Source organism: Atractosteus spatula, chromosome 7 (assembly GCF_055471065.1).
Source record: "Atractosteus spatula isolate fAtrSpa1 chromosome 7, fAtrSpa1.hap1, whole genome shotgun sequence".
Taxonomy (NCBI): domain Eukaryota; kingdom Metazoa; phylum Chordata; class Actinopteri; order Semionotiformes; family Lepisosteidae; genus Atractosteus; species Atractosteus spatula.
The window spans coordinates 22672375-22692139 of record NC_142712.1 but is presented as its reverse complement, the minus strand read 5'-3'; the positions used below and the strand labels follow the sequence as shown (position 1 = coordinate 22692139).

Sequence of the window (19765 nt, the reverse complement as noted above, 5' to 3'; positions counted from 1 at the left end):
TAGCAGGAAAAAGCTACTGACCTTCACATGAGCTTCAGATCTCTTTACTTCTGCACAAATACTGTTTGTTTGTTCTCTGTTCCTATAGTCTTATAAATTCTTGCAATGGAAGTAAACTTTGTAACCTCATATGAGAGTAAGTTGTACAAATGAAACCTTAATGGTTTAACACAGCACTAAAGAAAACACCTAAGTAAAAGAGCATGCTTTATAGAAATTACAATAGACTAAGACAGGGGAAGAATACACTGAGCTTCCAACAGAGCTGTGAGACAATGGTAAAAATATAGCTTTGGTGGTCAAAGCTAATACCACAAGCTTTTTATTCAAAAACTTGCCACGAAAAAGATCATCAACTTCTACAATGCCTGGGAGCTTGTTCCAGACTCTCACAGCCACTATCATATTACACGTGACAATAGGTATGTAAGGAGCCATTGTTCGACAAAGATACTGTTGAACTCTGATGGTACACAGCTGTTACAGTGGGCATGTTTAATGTCATTTTAAATAATAATAATGAAGTTGCCATTTAATATTGTATTGCACAATTACTGTCTATTATATGATACACAATTACATAATATAGTACTTTGCTAGATTTGAAGGATTGTAGTGTAAGTCTGTCACTGATATTCACACATCACTTTGGATTTTTTCAAAAATCTTAAAGAAGTGCTATATATGTTTGTTGTCATCCTTTCAATTTTGTTTATATTACACAACTGTAATTCAGAGCAGGACAGAGGACAGTTAAATACTTTATCTATTAACATAGTTCTCTGAATATATCCTATTACCAGGTTTATGTTACAGTACATCTGCAAAAGCTTGACCTGAAATAGTGTATACTCCTTTGCACAATACTCAGAAAAAAGCCACATACTCAACACAAACTGTATAGACAAACATACAGCAAAATTCCATATTTTGAAATTTCATACCCATTAGTGCATTGATCAAAACAGACAAGTAGTCTGTCTGAGATGTAACTGCCCTTTGATTAGATATAATCAAGGTTATATAAGGTTTTGAATCAGGCCTGTCACTTTACCTAATTAAAACACAAAGCACTAGGTTTGTCTGACCTGCAACGCTCCACTGTCCCTGATGACAAAATAAAATAATGAAATATAATGGCTTCCTCTCATTGGAGAGTAATAAAGAACAAAGCTAATTTGCTGGACAGGAATTAATTAGACACATCAGGGCTGACTGTACCCATTACTGTGAAACTTCACAGCTGTTTGCCATGATATTACACGAGCAGCACTTTGTAACCAAGAACAGGCCAAGCAGTTAGCAGCATAATGGCTTTATTAATAAATGTCACTATTTCCAAAGATTTCAATTTTCTATTTCTTCTAAAGGTTGGGAAGAGGGAGGCCTGTTCATTGCTGAAATGTGAACCATCAAAAATGGAAGATTTTTTTTCTTCCACTTAGGAGGATTTTTATTCTTTGGTGATCTTTTACTTAATTTTGTGACTTTTACTATTGGACATTTCATTTTTTGTAAGAAATAAAAATATGATCTCCCTTATTGTTCCAAGTCTTTGCTATTTTGTTTTGAAATGAAAAAAAAAGTGAATATCCTTAATCAGATATTATGCCAAAATATTCCTTGTTTGGACACTGAAGCCTAAGGTGAATAGTCTATGTTATGGTCTCATTACTATGTGGTGGTGTATTAAAATTTAATTCCAAATATAGCTTTGTTAATTGCAATTCAGGAGAGATTTTTTTTCTCCTCTCCTTTTTTTGTGGTTGCTATTTTTTATTCTGTACTTTGAAATGTACAAACTCAAACCTTTCCACAGGCTACAGATTGATATTCCCTTCTATTGATCCCCTGGCTTAAATCAGGCTTGCCCGGTGGTCCTTTTGATGAGATACAAAAAGACTCTTCTGCCTTCAGAGAACAAGTACATGAGCGTACAGATACTTTGCTTATCTGTATGGTGAGGATATTGAAATGGATCATTGATACAGCACAGGGGAAATAAAGCCAGGCTGGGGCAAACTCCCTTCCCCCTCCCTCTGGGCTTCCATAAATAAAACACAGACAAGTGGAATCTGTTGTGCCCCACATTGTTATCAGGCTGCAGGCGCAGTAAGGCTTCAGCTGAACAGATAAAAAAAAACGATAGTCAGTAAAGGGGAATTATTTCTAGAGAATTTACAAATACAACAAGCTAAAAAAAACTTCCAGTGGTGTACTGTATATTTTAATAATTTTAAACTGTTTACAGCTTGCCCATATGCCTAAAAGAGATATATATATAAAGATTGCAGCTACTGTTTGTACAGCTTCACTGCATTCATTAGAAAATGTGTGAAACTCAAACAGGAAAATCCATTACTCAAATTAATTTTTTATACATCTGTAGAGCAGTATTATTGCAGATTTACTTGGTTGGAAGTTAAAGAGTTATTTGAGATCATTGTCCTTCCCTACTTATTTCTTAATTAATTGTATATGATAAAATAATTCTGATTTTTGAAGATGTTATCATTTGATGATATTAGGTCAATTATAAAGTAAAACTATACAATGAGCTTTCCAAAAAATATAAATGAGAGAGCTGTAATGAGTTTTGAAGGCCTCCAAATACGGTGTGAGTGAATTGCAAGTAAACAATATGCAAAAACTTGAGTGGAACACTCTGTGAGGTGCAAATCAGAAGCAGGTTTGGCTATTCAAGAAATCCACCAAGTTTCAGTTCAATCAGGGCAGTGACTCTAGAAGGTTCTGAAAACAAGCCATCTTAAATAACACAGAACCTAAACCCAAGAAGCTTTGAAACTTTGTGTCAAAATGTGCAACACAATAAAATTTCCTGTGAGCACAATAAACAGATCAGATCCTGGCTTAAAAATTGTTTTTGCTGAAGTACTCAAAAATAAGTATTTACTAATATCAAAGCATGCCTGTACAAGTCAAATATTATCAAGGTAACATTAATTGGTATGTTAATCTTTTAATTGGCACTGCACAATAGAATGTTTAAATATAATCAATGCTTGTATTGTTTAAATAAAAACATTTCACAATAGAAGAAACATTAGAAGAATTTAAAATCTAGTGTTTAATTGCTCAATCCTTTACCTGTTCAATGAGGTGTATGAGACATTTTTCCAAACAGTATGTATATTCTACATAGAGTTAAGTTATTGTTCCCTGTGTTGCCTACTTCTATGAGCGATGGTAAAAAGTAAAAGGTGTTCAACACAGCTACCAATGGTCCTTTATTCCAAATAGCTAATCAAAGAAAAATGCTTATCTAATACAAGATCTATATGTCTCTACTTTAATCTACAGCAGGCCAAGTGTAAAGAGGGCATCTTTCTCACCTATAATGATAGGCTGTGGTTCACTTTTAACCCCCACACCAGCACTGGTACTCGCTGCCACCTCGACCCGGTATTGAATCCCGGGGTAGAGTCCTCCAATGAGAACGGAGCGAATTGCTGCATCTACAGTCTTGTTGACATGGAAGCGAGTCTCATTTCCCAGACACCAGATCTAAAAACAGACAAAAGAAATTAGAGTTCTACTTTTCAATCTAAATCAACAAATCTCACAGAGCTATAAATGCTTTGAGACAGAGGATCTCTACCTTACATTTTGAAAGATAATTTTAGTATACATATTCTCGTTTGTAAATTTATGGCACATAATGTGCTGTACATATTAATAAAAAATAATGATAAAACATTTCAGTGAGGGATATCACCCAAAATATGTGCAATCTCGTCTGTGAAGGTAAATGTGGGTAGTCTTGGTTGGTAATTACATATGAAAATCAGCTCTCTCATTTTTTTAATGAAGTTCATAAAGTAAACTTTCTGCCGATGAGTTTCACTGAAAACCAAAGTCAAACCTATTCATCTCTGTGAGTTAACAGTACAGATCCTCAGTGTCTAGTTAGAGGAAATGTGTTTCAAGATGCAGTATGTCTCCCTCCAAAGCAGAGCATCCCATCAGGAGAAAAGCAGAGTGTAATATGATACGTAAAACCATAAAATAATATATAATAGGTAAAATAGCCAGTGCATAGTGAGGGAGTGCAGTAGAGATTTAGTCAAGGGAGAGGGAGTTGGATCAATTTCCCAAAAATACCTTGTACTCTTGGATTATCCCGTTCTGGTGATCTGGAGGTGGCGGGTCCCAAGAGATACTGATGCTGGTGCTGTTATGGTTTCCAACCATCAGGACAGTGACAGACTGTGGAGGAGCGCTTGGGGCTACACCAGGCAGAGAGAATGAAGACATTAATCCAGCTGCTGGAGCGTTCATTTTGCTAAAACAGGGAAAATGGAAGCAGTGGATGGGCAAGAGTACACCCTTGCCATGGTTGTGAATATGCATGAGCTGTACTGGGCTGACAACTTTGAAAAATGCCTTTCTGAAGAGAGGCCAGGTGATGAGTGAAATGATGCAAGTAAGAATATGCAGGAGCCAGTAAACATCTGCATTTTTGTTTGGTATTGCTTGTCAATTAATAAAGCTAAACTCCTTTTCCCAGGCAATGTGTGACAAAGGCTCAGTTAGCTGTCAGTCTAAGAACGAGTCACCGCACAGTAGTCTATTATTTAGGAATTTGCATACTAACATTAAAAAAATTGCAAATCAAGTTTTTTTTAAAATACCATTAAGATCATATCTAAAAAGAAAGCTAAATATTCAGTGGAAGTATAGATACAATAATCTGAAATAACTATTTTGGACCAATGCAAATTGCATATTTAAACTCAATATGAAAATGAAGAGCAAAATCTTATTTATTTTACTATCATTTTAGAGAACTGTGAATGCTCATAGTTAAAAAATAATAGCACTTGAATAAAAATATGCATATTTAATTAGCTTGCTAAATGTCTCCATTCCATTGTTTAATGAATAACTCTTTGGAGAGCTTTTGGAGGGCCTAGCTCAGGCATTCTATTTGAGCTTTTAGAAAGAATACCAGCTTGTAAAGTGTGTTTTGGGAATCTGATTAAAAAAAAAAACTTTAGAGTACTTGAAGTAAATTCTCACTGGCTACACACAACCAGTTTCTATTTGTGAGTTCTTTCTCAGATGAGTTATGATGCAATTATAAAACAAATTAATGTGGGTAGTAGCAAAAGTGAGGTCAAAGGTTCTTCTGAGTGGATGCATCAGCCTCAAGTTTCTTTTTAGTATCACAGAGAACACAACATGAGCCTTAGAATGCCATTTAATAATTAAAATACTTGCCTGGAAGGATAGCACTTATGAAACAGGCACATGATGAAAAATAATAGTTTTTTAAGTGTTTTCTTATTTCCCTTGCTGCTGGCTTGTAACGAACACCATGGCTGATTCCTGACAGGTCCATTATTCTGGCTCTCAGACTCTCCCAACAGATTGCGTAAGACTCCAAATCGCTGCTCATCCTTTCAGGATGCAACCAAACAGAACTCCATTTGTTTCCTTCACAAGCCAAGGAAGTGGAAGATAAATGGCCACCAAACTGTGACAAATGCCTGCTCTAAAAAATAGAATAGTCTATCTCAAGCATGATATCTCTGGGAGGCTTCTCACCTATTTAATAGTGGAAGCATGGGTAAAGATTCTCACAGTAACAAAATGCCAACATAATGGCTTGTCACTACAATGTCATTCAAAGTTAATGTGTGCATGTTAAAGCAGTGCATTATGCATATGTGACCTAAAAGCACTCTGTTATCATGTACAGTAATGAACCAGCTGTTAATAAGTACATTAGCTGTAAAATACATCACTGCCATAATGTGACTCTGTATTGTGCTCAAGTACATAGACCCCATGTCAGATAAGATTTAAACACACCAAATTCATTTTTCCATTAAAACACTGAATTGTGGTTTGTCTTCAGATATAGGTCCACACTACTACTGTAGGTACAACATATGAAAGTAAAGGCTTTTAAATAAGAAATGAAGGATAAAATGGTCACATACAAAATCACAAAGACATTCTGCTTCAGAAAACTATATAAGCTTTTATACTTTGTTGAAATTGAGTAATCAAACAAGACGGAAGAAAGAACAGAATAGGAAAAATGTTCCTGCAGTACCTTAGATTCACAACTGAAGGCTTTATGACTCTTCTAAAACCTCTTCACCCTGATTACTTCCACTCCATTATTATCACAAAAGTCAAGTTCATTTTATTTATTCTTGTAGAATTAGTGTGAAAAAACCTGAGAACCATTCATTATAAAAAAGAGTTTACTACAGAAGATAAATAATTCTCTCTTATTAACATGTAAGCCTAATAGTGCAATTTCACTTACAATTAAAAAAAAAACACCTGTTAACAAAAACCTGTCTATTGTATAATTTCATCCCAACTATATTTGGAACGATTAATAAACATTACATGGATTCTGAACTGAATTGGAGCTTTGCAAAGCTATACGTTTCTACTCAATGTGTATTTGCTAAAAGCATTTCCTACTACTATTAGTAACCCAATTAGTAGGGTAATTTGTCAATTCGGAGTCAATGGGTATCTCTTTTTAAATTAAGTGTGCTAACCATACTTAACCATACAAGGAAACTACGCTATATTGTTTGAGGAAAGGATGATGAAGAGTTTGACATACTCAGCAAAATCAGTGTGGATCACTCCACAAGAAACTTAATTGCTTTAATGGACAACAGGAATTTTATTAATCCAGGGCTGTAATCCTCAATAAATCTATGGTGTCCTGCTCCTCCTGTATAATTTCTGCCAAAGGCAAGAACATGAACAAAAGCCATATGTACTGTACTTACTTATTGAAGGAGATGGTGATATCAGCAATGTAAAAAAAGAGTGAAAATCCTTCTAGCTCCAATACCTTTTTCTTTTTTCACAGATTTTTACTCTTTTATCCTCTTTTACTGTTCCTTCATTCTTTTTTATGTTTACTTCCTCTGCTTGTTTCCCTTAAAGTCAATCCATCACTGAGGTTTAACAGTGAAATATGCGTTATTACTGTCACAGTAAATCGTATCAATCTCATTCACTTGATCTTATTAAAAATGCCCATTTAGAAAGTCCTACAGGTATTTGGGAACATATTTAATTATAATTCGTAGAGCTCCAAAATGTGTCAGTTACACATTCAGACTTAAGCAGTGTATAAGTACAGTAAATGTCTACAGTATACAATACACTTGAACAATAAGAAGTTAAATTATTAAAGTGGGCATTGGTGATAATTCTTTCACTGTGGTAAGCACAACAGCTACTGGTGTGTCATGCCATTGTTTAAACAAGTTTTGCAAGTGTCACTTTTTAGTACTTTAATATTTCATTCTTTATGTAGCCCAGATGGCCTGTTAAAGTGGATGGTTGAACCATTCATACAGACACCATTTTAGTATTTTCATGAGAAAGTAATCGCTATTATCTTGAAGCAATGTAAAACTTCTGCATGCTTCTGTTGAGATTTAAGACTGTGATGAGATCAGTGATGGAGAACAAACTGCTTAATTCCTTGCTGTCTAAGATATCAGATACAATAATCTACAAATTTTATCTACTCTGTAATAGTTGGAACACAACTACTGGCCTCAGCATGTGACAGACACACAGACTCTACAGGAGGATGCACGTCAAGGACTGCTCCTTAGAAAGATTATTTTCTGAGGAGACATTAGAAAATAAATGGCCCTGTCACATTTAAGACCACTATGTCATATTAAATATCTTCCTGCTGTACCAGAATGCCAGAAATGAAGGGGAATTAATTGCTGGAATAGATCTGTTATGTTTTTATTGTTTTTCATACTAACAGAAACAAGGGATACAAGCCAACCATCAGTAGGACTATCTGCCTCACAAACAGATGCACCTGAGGTAGGGAAACTGAGTTTGGTGAAATGTGCTATCTGGGAAAATAAATCACACAGCTTTAAGGTGGAAGAAACGACTGCAGATTCAAACATTTGTAAAGTTGCTGCTGGTTGCTGTCAAAAGCACACTGGTTATAGCCAATATTTTAATCTTACTTGTTTTTGAAAGGTGATATGTAGATTGTAAAAGATTGTACAAATTCTTTCAGGACCCAGGTCATTAAAACACTTTGAAGCTGTGCATAGAGGCAAGAGAAAAGGCACTTAGAAAAGGTATCAAGATTGAGCATACCTTCCTCAGTGGTGCGAGCTGTCTTGGACTCACTGTCCATGCCTTGGAACTCATTGAAATATGGGCGGACTTTGACGTCATAGACAATGCCTTTCTTTAGACCAGAAAGAACAACGCTCCTCTCCGTTGGCACTTTCACATCCTGGCTTTGCCAGCTGGAAGGTGAGGGTAGTCCTGAGGTTTGTCTGTACAAGACCCGATAGCCCTGAATGAACTGTGACTGGCGGTCCACCTGCAAAAACCAAGAGTGACAGAATAAAAATATTAATAATAAACTGTATTTTATATAGCACCTTTAAAGGTGGTTTCTCAAAGCTCAAAGCTACAGAATCACAACAACATATTAAAAAAATACACAAGATAAGCAGGATGAGAATATACCAGTGGTTCTCAAACTGTGGTACGCGTACCGGCAGTGGTACGAGGCGTGCCGCCAAGTGGTACGCCAAGTGACCATGGAACTGTGTCGTGTGCGCTGAAAAATCAGGACGGGTTTTCATATTTTGTATTTTAATACGTGTCGAATACGCAGCCTACGTACTACGATACAGTGCGCGCTAATACTTCAGTGGACACAAGAGATACTCTGTAATTCTATACCACTCTATAGGAATGCGTGCTACAGATGCAAGTGACCAATTGTATTTAAAAAAAGCTACTGTATCTCCAGCAAATAGGGAGAAAGGCGAATGTGCGTGATTTTGGAACAATGCCAACGTTGTAAACACAGGAATGCATAGAAATACGTGCTAAGAACGCAGGTAATCTTGTGAGCACACGAAAGCGTGATAACAGAAAAATATTCAAGAACTGTTCTAATTTGAGAAAAATACACCGAACGTCTCTGTGTTTCGCTCCCATGCGCATGAAATAAAAACTTTAAATAAATACGGAAATAAAAAACGGAAACGCGGAAAAATGCAAGCTTGCGGATTGCTAAAGCAAGTAAGCTACACTATTTTTGAAGAACCTTATTTACCGTTGGCAAAAGAGCTGACACGTATTATGTGTAGAGAAAAAGCTGCTAAACAGCTCGACCTGCTGCCCCCCTCCCCCTGAAAGACACAGTCATTCATAGAATTATTGATATGAAGGATTATATCAAAAGTACACTGATAGACCCCAGCGAGTAAAAGAGCGCGTTAAGATGAACAGATGTTTTTCACTGCAATTAGATGAGTCTGTAGTCGATTTGGCCAATTTGCTCGTTTACGTTAGATATGAGTTTGAGGGCATGTCCCATGAAGACTTTCTGTTCTGTAAACCGCTACCAACAGGAACTACAGGAGAGCACATATTTCAGCTTCTGAATGAATTTATCGAAGAGAATGGCCTCGACTGGATAAAATGCGTCTGAGTTTGTACAGACGGCGCTAGAGCAACGACAAGCCGACATAACGGTGTAGTTGCACGAATTAGAGAGGTTGCTCCAGAAATTAATGTACGCATTACAACATCCACCGCGAGACCTTTGCCGTCAAGAAAATGCCCGACGATTTAATATGTTAGACTCTGTTGTATCAAGGCTCGAAAAATTAATTCACATCTGCTTTGCTCAACTAAACAGGCTCACCCCTCTCACTGAAATGGTGCTTTTTTATTAGTTGTTGTTAATGTTTTTTTTTCTGTAAAACACTTTGAGAAGCCACCTTTAAAGGCGCTATATCAAATAAAGTTTATTATTATAATATTTATTATATGTATGTGTGAGTGTGTGCACGCGCGCTCATGTTGGTCATTGAGAATTTCTGGGGTTCCTATGAGATGATGACTTGTAGGTGGTACTTGGATGCTTTGGTTGGATTAGGGGTGGTACTTGGTCCAAAAAGTTTGAGAACCACTGGAATATACAGTTAGAGGAGACAGTAGATGGTGGTACTAAATACAGTAGGAGCAGAGAGGTAAAGAACAGTTAAATAAAGGCTCTTCTAAATAAGAAGGTTTTGAGTTTGGATCTGAAGGACTTTAGAGAAGGTGACTCTCTAATATCCTTTGGATAGAGTTCCAGAGCTTTGGGGCATAATAGGAGAAGGCCCTGTCACCCATAGAGTGTAGATGGGCTTTGGGGACAGATAGGAGGGCAGAATTATAAAAGCGAAGGTTGCGAGGTGGGTAGTAGGGTGATAATAGCTCACACAGATACTGAGGTGCAAAGCCATGCAGAGCCTTATTCTGTAGGTGTGTGTTTGAAGTCAACACAAAACTTGACAGGAAGTTAGTGCAAGGACTCTAGGACAGGAGTGGTCACTTTCTCTAGACCTGGTCAGGATTCTGTGTGCTGAAATTTGAACATACATAAGTTTGTTCAATGTGGATTTAGAAACCCCAGCGAGTAAAACGTTACAGTAGTCAATTAGGGAGAAGACAAATGTGTTGATCAGCTTTTCAGCTACAGTTAGTGATAACGTAGGGGATAGTCCAGCAATATTTCTGAGGTGAAAGAAAGATGTTTTGACAATATTCTGCACATGTGGATTGAATGTCAAGCCTGAATCAAATCACCCGAAGGTTTTTCAATTTAGACTGAAGCTCAAGTACAGTACCATCCACAGATAGGGTTACTGCATTGGCTTTACAAAGTTGATGGGGGTGCCAATAAACATGACTTCAGTCTTGTCACAGTTAAGATGAAGGAAATTTGGAGTCATCCACGTTTTTATGTTGGAGATGCAATTAGATAGAATAGAGACAGCCACAGCAGTGTCAGGTTTGTTATGGATGTATATTTGAGTATCATCTGCATAGAAATAATAGTTAAGGCCATGTGATTTTAAAAGCTGACCAAGTGGAAACATTCCATTTGGTTCAGATTTAAGGTGTTTTTCTATCTGATAGGGTTTCCTGATAAGTAACAACACCCAAGGCTGAGATTCTCCAGCCACTCTAATAAATGCTCATCTCTGGCGCCTTACTGTCCGGGAGATTCCAAGGGAGAGTCTCATCCCAGGTTGTATATAACCCTAATGTCAGAGAGCATTGTTACTCATCCGCCACCTCGATCAGCCAATCAGGAGCTGGTAGGGCTGGGTAACCCCACATGGATCTCGAATGCCACGGAACTTTCAACCAATGAACGACCGTAGTTCCTCCAGATAAAAGAGACAGCACAGGGCCCAGAAGGGGCCCCTTCAGGACATTCTCAGACTCATCTCGGAGAATCACGTAACGGCCAGTGTGTCCGAGTGCCAGGACTTTACTTTGTTCTAAGAGTTGAGACCGGAGGTCGCCCTCGTGTAACCAAAGGATCCACCCGAGGTTAGCCCAGCAGCAAGCCTTGTGAACCGCCTGTACCCCACCGCGAACGCTCGCCTGATCAAGTGATCAAGTGAACTACGGTTGGAACAGTCGACAGCTGAATATCAGGATTCAGGACTAGCGCTACATCGGGAATGAACCGGTCTTCTTCACGTCTAAAGAGTGTGATTTGCTTGGACCCGCAGTCACTTTTCATGTGCACAATCTCTGCTAGTTAAGCCAGGATTAACTAGCTGGTCTTCAGAGAGTAACTGCCGCACTTCACGCCGAACCAGGACTGCCTGGCACCAGGCCAGAGGACACCAATTGGACACAGCAACATCCTGTCGCTGTTCCCTTGTGTCCGCGGGAGATCTGAATCCACACAGATTGGATGAGTATTCAACATTCTGCATTACAGCTCGAGAATTCAATTGTTACCTCAACCCCAGTTGATATCAATTTAATTCCTATGAGTGATGTACTTGCTTTGGAGTATCTTGTGTAAAAGTTGTTATCAAAGCTCATTATAAATGAATGGTATACTGAATGTATGTCCCTCTTGGTTTGTAACTCTTCGCTATTGAATATATCCCTTTTGTATTCTGCTAACCCTCACTATAAGATCTGTTATGTTTATATGCACATTTTATATATTAATAAATGTATTCTCGTGTATTAGTATCCGTGTGTGTGCGTTGCTGAGTTATTCTGCAAGGTCGGTTTTCTAATAGCCATCAAAGAATCATTTTGTGAATTACTGCTACAATTAATAAGTGTCCCTGTGAACGCACAAAACCCCTACATGGTTAACAGTGTCGAAAGCAGCACTGAGATCAAGAAAAATGAGGATAGAAAGAGAACCAGGGTCAGAAGCTATTAAAAGATCATTAGTGACTTTGACCAGGGCTGTTTTTGTGCTGTAAAGTTGTCAGAAGCCAGATTGGAGGAGATCGAAAAGGTTATTTGTAATGAGATGGTTATGTGACTGAAATGTGACAGCACGTTCTAGAATTTTGCCAGAAAGGGAAGTTGGAGATGTTGTAAAAATTGTTTAGATTGCCCAGAGACATGTTAAGCTTTTTTGGCACAGGGGTAATGGCAGCAGTTTTGAGGACCATTGGTACAACACCAGTGCTCAAGAAATCATTTATTAAATTGAGTACAATAGGTTGGAGAGAAGTGGAACAGGATTGAAATAAAGTGGTGGGAATGGGATCTAATAGGCAGGTGGTGGATTTCATATGCGAAACCAGTTTTCTGATGGATGCAGAGTCAAGATGAGAGAAATTGGAGAGAAGGGAACCAGAAAGTTGGGCAAGCAGGCAGGAGATGTGGAAATGATACCCGTTGTGGAGAGAATGTGATGCCGGATGTAGTCGATTTTGGAGCTAAAGAAATCTAAGAATGTGTTACAAAGTTGCGAAGGAATCTTTAAAGAGCCCATAACTGAAAAAAATTCGACCACAGGGAAATGATCTACTAACAGCACACGTCCGCCCATTTTCCTTGAATATATCAACAGTGTATGATTGTCTGAAAGGCTGTTACATTTTTAATGGTCCTTTTATCATCAGATCTGACACCCTTTGCTCAATTAAAAGCTGTAAAGTATGGCATTACATTACCACAGACAGACCTTACCTTTTATTTGTTACAGGATTGAGTCCTTAAATAAAGTATGATTTAAAATCCTTAATGGGAAGTAGAAGGAAGTAGGGTGATTGATAATACCATGCACAATAAGAAAGTCTTGTCTAGAAAAAACAGGATACTGAAGCATTTGTTATTCTATTCTCACATATCTATAGACTCAGAGTTCACAAAAATAGCCTTTTCATACCTTTGTGCACATAGGATTATTGTATTAAAATTTTCAGTTTTTCTTTTCAATTTACAGGATTCAAATATTCATTTAGTCTCAGCACTTTAAGCTCTGGCAATACAGCTGAACCTTTCTCTAAAATATGTGTAATTTTTTTAAACTTCCTATGCTAGTTTAAAAGTAAGAGAGTAACAAAGTTTACTAGTATTCCTGTATTAAGTTTCTACAAATGGTTCATTAGATGTAGTAATATACTCTTATTAATGAATACTACCCTTATTGAGTGTTTTATCCTTGCCATGTCAATCCAAATAATAATATGGATTTGTCAATTCTGAATAATAATGTTAAATATTCCAATGCACATATGTAAACAAATCTGCCATAATAAATAATGTGGTTCTATTACACACAAAAATGTAAACCTATCATGCTGTCTGCATTAATACCAGACACTGACTCCAATACAACCCAAAGGATTTTGAAATATGCAGCATAAAATACACACAGACTATAAAGGGTAATAAACACCAATTTGTCCAAAATCGAAGACAGACTTAACACAACCAAAACTGCAAATGAGAAGTGTCTGCTTTTTTAAACATAGCTCCATTTACTTTGAGAAAACTTCAATTTATGCAGTGAAGAAGGGAAATAATTCAATGTAATAGCTTGTTAACACTGAAAGAAGTGAGCTGGATTTTTAAGGAGGATATTGAGCAGCTGTTTTCAGCTGAAGAGGCTGTATAAATCAGTGAAATGGTTTCAACTTTTCATTAATTGAATGTTTTAGGCATCTAAGGACTTTTTGAACCCCTTTTTACTGAAATATGTAAGAATAATTCTTCCACTATAAAAAACAATTAATAGAAAAAAATCTAAACCCATTAATTCAATTAAATTCAATTAATGAAAGTTAAAGTACTTCTAAGGACTGGATAAAACATTTTGATAAAATTGCAGTAGGAGGAGTATTTGAAAAGATTTTCTATACTTTATACTAGCGGTCAGAGAGATACACCTGACGCATTACATGTCGCATTTACAATAGAGTAATCTTCTGTGTTGGACAATTAGATTAGCGTGAAGAATTTTGAAATCTATGTCTCTGACCTGCTGCTCTTTAATTATTATTCTTTACTTTATCATTAAAATGTTCATCATATCTCTAAATTGCACATTTAGAAATTGGTAGAAACACTAAAAGGCAGGAAACTTTTTTGTGGGTGTTATGGGTCTTATGAACCTAAGCCATTTTGATGTTAGTTTGAAGTATTTTTCAGGCACCAGAGAATTTCCCCCCACTTTACTCTAATGCTTTACTTTAATCCTGTTAAAGTTTATTTTGTTTATTCCATCTTTATTACTTATTAAAGAAGGCAAGCATAAAATAAACAAATTGATATAGAATGTAATTCTGAATACCCAACTCACAGGCTAAAATACCTGCATCAGGCAGATAGTATAACTGTAGTTCTTTTAGAACAAGGAGGTTTCTTTAACAGATGAGGAACGCTCAGTGTTACTTACCGTCCATGTGACCTGAACTGTGGTGGGGCTGAGAACCACAGGATTGTGGAGTCGCACTATCACCTCTCCTAACTCCTTCTGAACATGCCTGTGATCCACACCCTGCGCAGGGGGGCTGATATCTGGAAAAGAATTAAAAAAAGACAGAGTTGTTGAGTTGATAGTTTTTAATCAAAGTTTGTGAGGAATGAAAACAACCAAACTACTTTCACCACCACATAATCATAATCATACCTGACATACTTTCTCAAAACTATATGTAGAGTGGTGATAAAGTCAATACAACACCTTAAGATTTCAAAGTTTAACATATTTAGACATACTTGACCTTCACCTAGTCCTCAACAAGTCCTAATAGTAGACACCTCATTTGACAAATAACACACCAAAACAAATCGGCTAGCATTCAATACCTTTGTGTGAAAAAGTAAATCTACCATTTCAATTAAGAGGATATGTAAAATCAGTTGCACAAAAATGTGCAAATGATTAGTTGACCATCAGGAAGTGATTTCCTCCTGTCTATAAAATCAGAAACTTTTTGAATTTGGTCTTAGGCACTCGGGTCTGTGGTAACACATCTCGTCCAGATCAAGAGAAATCTGTGACACTCAGTCTGGGAAGGATTGTAAGCCATTTCCAAACAGCAATATGAAATCAATCATTCTACAGCAAAAAGACAAGCAACAAATGAAGATAATTCAAGACTATTACCAGTCTAATCAGCAGTAGCTATCCTACCAACTTCTTGCCAAGACCAGACAGTATAATGCTCCTAGAAGTTTCAGAGAACCCCAAGGATACTGTACCTTCAGGGATGTACAATCCTCTCTAGTTGTGGTAAAAGTCATTGAGGGATAGCAGGATGAAAATCCTACTCTTCAAGAAGAACATTGCTGTATGGCTTAAGTTTACAAAACAGCACTTGGATATAATAAGATTTTGGAATGGCCAAGTAATAGTCCAGAACTAAATTCCACAGAGAGTTGTGGCAGGACCTAAAGAGAATGGTGTATACAAGACTCAAACTTCAAAGTGTAGAAGCAGTAAGGAAGAGTAGGCCAGGATTTCACCCAGGTGATGTGAGAGCCCAATCACTTCTTACAGGAAATATTTAATTCAAGTTATTGCTGATAAAGACTCAAGAGAGTGCCACAAGTTACTGAAACAAGGGGTGAACTTACTTTTTTTCCACACAAAGATATTAAATGTTGGCTGTTTATTTTTTTAAATGATGGAAAAGTAGAAGTTCTGTTTGTTATTTGTTAAAAAGGACTTGGTGAGGACAACGTGAAAAGTCAAATGTGCCTAAATAACCTTTTCACCACATTGAACATATCATATCAACCTCTTTTTCGCTTTTCATCTCAAACATCCCTCCTCACTCTTCATGGGGGTCACATCTTCGTTGTTCTATAGCCAGGAGGTTGTCCCTCAGCTACTGTAGATGGGTTAAGCCAAACCACACTGTAAGTAAATACTCAACACACACCACCCCCAAAAAAATTAATTGTTGCATCACTATTTCTTGTAAACCTACAATAAGCATGAAAGACAGAAAAATATTTTTTTACCCACTTCAACCTCTAGAAAAACAACAAATGTTGGCACTGTTATGACCTGATCATCTTCTGTTTCCAAAATTTGCCAATTTACTGTATACAGCATATTTAAACAAATCCAATCCATTCTAGTGAATGGGATGTTAAGCCAACAAATAAGTGCAATTATTTCCACATTATTTCCAAAAGGAGAGGGTCACAAGTGTATCACTTAACAGCTTCTGAAACACTCATAGATTCACGTTGCCTGCAGTAAGGATATGTTCAGGGCATACATTTAATTATGCTGCTATTGCAACAGAACTCTGGCTGAATTAAGAATTTACCCAAACAAAAAAAAACAAGGGTTTAAATGACAAACGTCTGTCATCAATGCATAGAAACTACAACATAATAATATAATATTATACAAAATAAATTGTACTAGAAGTTTAGATTTGTGAACAGTGTACAAAGAGTCTGCAGAGACAATAGAAATATGTGACAACTACAGTTGAATCAGACAAAAATTAAATCTGAGAAATCTGGAATAAACAAGCATCAGTTACAGGCCAATTGTTACAATTTCTTAACTTGAAAATCTATGGTTTACAAGATTGCTGTCTGCTTTGTGGTGGCTCACAAAAAAATTTAAACACATTAACCCATCAGTCTCTTGCAGATGAGTTAATGTAAATCTAAATTAAGGTGATGTACACTAAACTGCTGTAGTACCAGGTCAAGAAATCCACAATTAATTCAAACATATATGGCTTTATTTTCTGAGGGTGTTTGGTCATAATATATACATGTAACTCCTTGGAAAATGACACTGCTCACAGGAAGCAAAGCAATTCACCTTATGTAAAGTGTTAGCCAGAGCTCTGCACAGATTGCATAAAAAAGCAATAAGGTGAGACAGGGACCTCCAGTACTTGTCATGCTGATGAACATTTCTTGTCTTATATTTTTTTAAATAAAATTAAATTATTTAGATTAATATCAATGTGTACTGCTAGCTACTGATAATAATAAAACACAGATGATGTAAATCTCTTGAAAAGAATTAAAAAACATAAATAAAATTATATTATGACAATGATGATAAATGGCAGGATTATGTAAATCTTCTGGATGAATATTACACATTTAAAATTATTGACAGTATATTTAACAGTATTTATTTAATTACTGCATCAAGGTTTTACAAATGAATCAAGATAGTAATACTGCCAAATGAAAAAATATATCCACTCTATCTCAAGTTAAATGGTGTATGATTTAGCCAATGATTCAAGAGATTTTAATCAGAGGTTACAAAATAACACAAAACGTATTTTATGAAGTAATAAATAGATTAAGATCTGCATGCAGCCCTAATCAAATGTTCCTCTATCTGAATTGAGTCATTTTTGTAATAATAATTAATCTTAGTTGGGTTGTAATGTAGTTACATTTCAGAGCCTAGACATCCAATCCTTATTGCATATACTTATTTAAATATAGTTTAATGGATTATACCGATGATGTTCAGGAAAAAGTATCACCTCAAGATGGAATGTATTTCTTGAAACTTATTGGGATCAAATCTTTTGTTTTTTGGGACGCTGGATAATTCAACAACAGTAATGTCATTTTCTCCTGTACTGACTTCCCCAAAGTTTTTTTGTTTTGTTTTTTAGCAATAAACCAAATTTTATCCAGGATCATCACAAAACACTACATACACAAATATAGCAAAAAAACACAAAAATAATTAAGCATACATAAAAATATATAAAATAAACTTCAAGTCAAGGAATTTGCCATCTTATAAAAGGTAATTGTATTGGGGAGGGCTTTCCTGAGACTAGGAAGTCCATAGGCAGTGGTTCTCAAACTTTTTGGACCAAGTACCACCCCTGATCAAACCAAAGCATCCAAGTACCACCTACAAGTCATCTTCTCATAGGAACCCCAGAAATTATCAGTGACCAACATGAGCGCGTGTGTGCGCACACACACTCACACATAAAATAATAAACTTTATTTGATATAGCGCCTTTAAAGGTGGCTTCTCAAAGCCCTTTACAGAAAAAAAAAACAGGAAAAACAACAAATAAAAATAAACAATAAAAAAGCACCATTTCAGTGAGAGGGGTAGCCCGTTTAGTCCAGCAAAGCAGATGTGAATTCATTTTTTGAGCCTTGATACAATTCACAACAGAGTCTAACAGATTTTAAATCGTCAGGCATTTTCTTGACGGCAAAGGTCTCACGGTGGATGTTGCAATGTGTCCATTAATTTCTGCAGTAACCTCTCTAATTCGTACAACTACACTGCTGTGTCGGCTTGTCATCGCTCTAGCACCGTCTGTACAAACTCCGACACATTTTATCCAATCGATGCCATTCTCTTCGATAAATTCATTCAGAAGCTGAAATATGTGCTCTCCTGTAGTTCCTGTTGGTAGCGGTTTACAGAACAGAAAGTACTCATGGGACGTACCCTCAAACTCGTATCTAACGTAAACGAGCGAATTGGCCAAATCGACTACAGACTCATCTAATTGCAGTGAAAAGCATCTGTTCATCTTAACACACTCTACCAGCGTACTTTTGATATCATCCTCCATTTCAATAATTCTATGAGTAACTGTGTCTTTCAGAGGGGGCAGCAGGTCGAGCTGTTTAGCAGCCTTTTCTCCACACATAATACGTGTCAGCTCTTTTGCCAACGGTAAAGGTTCTTCAAAAATAGTGTGGGGCTTACCTGCTTTAGCAATCTGCAAGCTTGCATTTTCCCCATTTCAGGAGTCTGTCTCAGAAGTTAAAAGAAGTTTTTATTTCATGCGCATGGGAGCGAAACACAGAGACGCTCAGTGTATTTTTCTCAAATTAACCTAGAACAGTTCTTAAATATTTTTCTGTTATCTATCACGCTTTCCTGTGCTTACAAGATTACCAGCATTCCTAGCACGCATTTCTATGCATTCCTGTGTTTACAACATTGGCATTGTTCCAAAATCACGCACATTCTCCTACCTCTCTATTTGCTGGAGATAAGTGACCAATTGTATTTAAAAAAAACTTACGTTCATAGCACGCATTCCTATAGAATGGAATAGAATTACATTGTAGCTCTGTGTCCACTCAAGTATTAGCGTGCGCTGTATTGTAGTACGTAGGCTGCGTATTCGACACGTCTTAAAATAGAAATTATGAAAACCCGTCCCGATTTTTCAGCGCACACAAAGTTCCAGGGTCATATGGCGTACCAGCCGGCCGCGCTCCGCGTACCACTCCTGGTACGCGTACCATAGTTTGAGAAGCACTGATCTAGGGAATACATGGCTTTGCAAAAGTTATCAGACTCTTCCTATGGCATCCCAGTGAAATTACAGAAGAAATGACAAAATAAGGCATATAGGTGCAGTCAACTAGAATGTGCAAGCTGTCAGTCGTATACTGCTATAGGGAACACTGTCACAGTCGACATCCCCTCCTCCAGGGG

The 19765-nt window shown here is 36.8% G+C and overlaps 1 protein-coding gene across 1 annotated transcript in view; it reads right to left on the bottom strand.

Annotated features, from left to right (window-relative positions):
* robo2 (roundabout, axon guidance receptor, homolog 2 (Drosophila)) overlaps positions 1–19765 on the bottom strand; it is a 134369-nt gene that overhangs the window by 59260 nt on the left and 55344 nt on the right. Inside the window, exons 13-16 of the mRNA XM_088919966.1 lie at positions 14732–14853; positions 8143–8374; positions 4123–4247; positions 3354–3525 (exon numbers count right to left, since the gene is read on the bottom strand). Coding sequence (XP_088776092.1) covers positions 3354–3525; positions 4123–4247; positions 8143–8374; positions 14732–14853 — 651 coding nt within the window. The remainder of the gene's footprint in view (positions 1–3353; positions 3526–4122; positions 4248–8142; positions 8375–14731; positions 14854–19765) is intronic.